General features: G+C 31.0%; 1 protein-coding gene across 6 annotated transcripts in view; it reads right to left on the bottom strand.

Annotated features, from left to right (window-relative positions):
* Nucleotides 1–2,192, bottom strand: part of LOC108752638 (tricalbin-1-like) — a 33,287-nt gene that overhangs the window by 9,340 nt on the left and 21,755 nt on the right. For all 6 annotated transcript variants that reach the window (XM_018493622.1, XM_018493621.1, XM_018493617.1 and 3 more), the window contains exon 3: nucleotides 1,280–1,530. In XM_018493622.1, the coding sequence (XP_018349124.1) occupies nucleotides 1,280–1,530 (251 nt within the window). The remainder of the gene's footprint in view (nucleotides 1–1,279; nucleotides 1,531–2,192) is intronic.

Below are 2,192 nucleotides of genomic sequence, written 5' to 3'. Positions count from 1 at the left end.
ACAAGTGCTTTGCTTTCATATTGTTTGTTTAGTTTATTGTCTTATATAGTATATCCCACCTGTTTGGGATATACGGCATTTTTAGCGAACGGGATTTATGCCCAAAGCATACAAAGTGCGCAGATTGAATTCAGTGCACTAAATGCGATAAGCGCATTATATTAAATATGTACCTCATGTACATATTTCATATAACACTTGTAATATATGTAGGAAGATGGTAATTATTATTTATTACTTCGTACTTACATTTTTCATACTTACCATTCTTATTTCTTAATAAAACTTTATGAACACATTTTATAAGTTATTGTGTCATTATATGTCTTATTTATATATATTATTTGTGTAAATTTGTTATGAGCCGTACATACCCTCCCTCCTCCTATGAATAGCCATATATTCCATCCCTATGGGATACACGGCAAAAATGCAAGGGTATCAAAAAGTTTATTTTTTAATATGAAAAATAAACATTTCGGATTTCAAATATTTTTTCATAGTAGTAGACAGTACAAAGTTTTTACTGATATAGTTCGTTTACTATAAACATAGTAAATAATACTTAATAAATTAGGTTTTTGGTAGATGCGGCGTATATATCGGAGTTACTAAAGAAAAAGACATATTGATATAAGTTGTTTGTATAAATTAATCAATTTAATCACTTTTACAAATAAACCGTGCAAATAAAATACTACGATAAATAAATAATTTTCTTTAAAATATCCACGTAGAAAGAACGGTTTTATTGAAGTATCTAAAAAGTAAGATAAGATTTTTTTCAAAATAATTTTGATGGACTGTCAAAATAATTACGTAGGACACTTAAGAGAATCCTAAAGCCGTCTGTATTACCGACTAAATCATGATTTTGTATAACAATTATTTTTTTCCTCTTTTATAGATTCGAAAATCTTTTTCCAGAATTAAAGTATGCGCATTAATACATGTTTATGAGGTGGAATTTATTCCGAGAACGACAAAAAATTTTGAAATTGAAATCTTAAGAAAAAACTTTTTCTTCGTCGTTCTCGGTATAAAGATAAACTCATAAAGAGAAACTCCTGGAAAAGGATTTTCGAATTTGTAAAAGAGGAAAAAAAGTAAATTTTTAAATAAGATTTTGAAGAAAATTCTTTTATTTTCATCTCATTGTCAGCAAAATCGTTCTCTCTGTACATCTATTGATGTAATAACATGCATTGACGTATGCGAAGTGGCACACGCGTATTCCCATTTCTGATTAGCTTCATCGATAACTGTAAACGGTACTTGCCACTTGTTGAGAAGCAGACTGAGCCACTCGGCGGTCTCGTCTTTGTACAGGGCCCGTCTCCTACGTAACCTGGCCAGTTCGTGCTGCAATTCCGTCTGAAGAAGCCGGGAGACTCTCGCTTTAACGATGGTTGTTGCCAGTGCCAGGACCAAAACCAGCCACGCCAGCGACAAACCCGCCGCTCCTATTATCCAGGTGATCGCAAGTGCCACTCCGAGATACAGAGCGGTGCGAATTGCTTCTGCATCTCTCTGCAAAGAGATATTTCATCCGATCCGTTCATGCGCATGCATTTACATGTATCAAATAAATGCGAAGAGCCTTTGTATCTTAAATCTTCGCGTCGCGTGTGTCATTCAATACAACGGTAGTCGCATAATGCACTACTAGTACTACATTAATATCAATATTAAAAACTAGGTTAATGCTGATAATTATTTGTTATCTATTTGTGTTGTGTTTGTAAAGTAATAATAATTAATTCTTGATGGAGTATGTGAAATGAAAACATTTAAATTATAAAGTTTAATTAGAGTTTGCGCTATGAAGAATCATTCGCTCTTACTAATTACTGCCACTATCTTATACTTAATTAATTGAACAATATTTTTAATTAAACTCATTAACGTATATTATTTTTGTTTTTATATATATAATTGCGTTAACTTTCTCTTCTTACATTCTGTGTCTATTTAGCGCACCGTCAGTTATTTCTTTTAACATGACTAATCAAATTTTATATTAATGTTCTATCATATAAATCATATAAAAGAATATGTATTTAAAATCGAAAAACTATGAAATAAAATTGTGAAATTTAAACTTATTAGAAGCAAAACATCGAGATATAAGAATTATATCTTGAAAATAAATATAACCAAGAATAGAAAAATCAGTCTCTCTCTCTCTCTCT

This window comes from Trachymyrmex septentrionalis, unplaced genomic scaffold (assembly GCF_001594115.1).
Source record: "Trachymyrmex septentrionalis isolate Tsep2-gDNA-1 unplaced genomic scaffold, Tsep1.0 scaffold60, whole genome shotgun sequence".
In the NCBI taxonomy this organism is placed as follows: Eukaryota; Metazoa; Arthropoda; class Insecta; order Hymenoptera; family Formicidae; genus Trachymyrmex; species Trachymyrmex septentrionalis.
The sequence above is the reverse complement of the archived record's forward strand: the minus strand, read 5'-3'. Positions and strand labels throughout refer to the sequence as shown.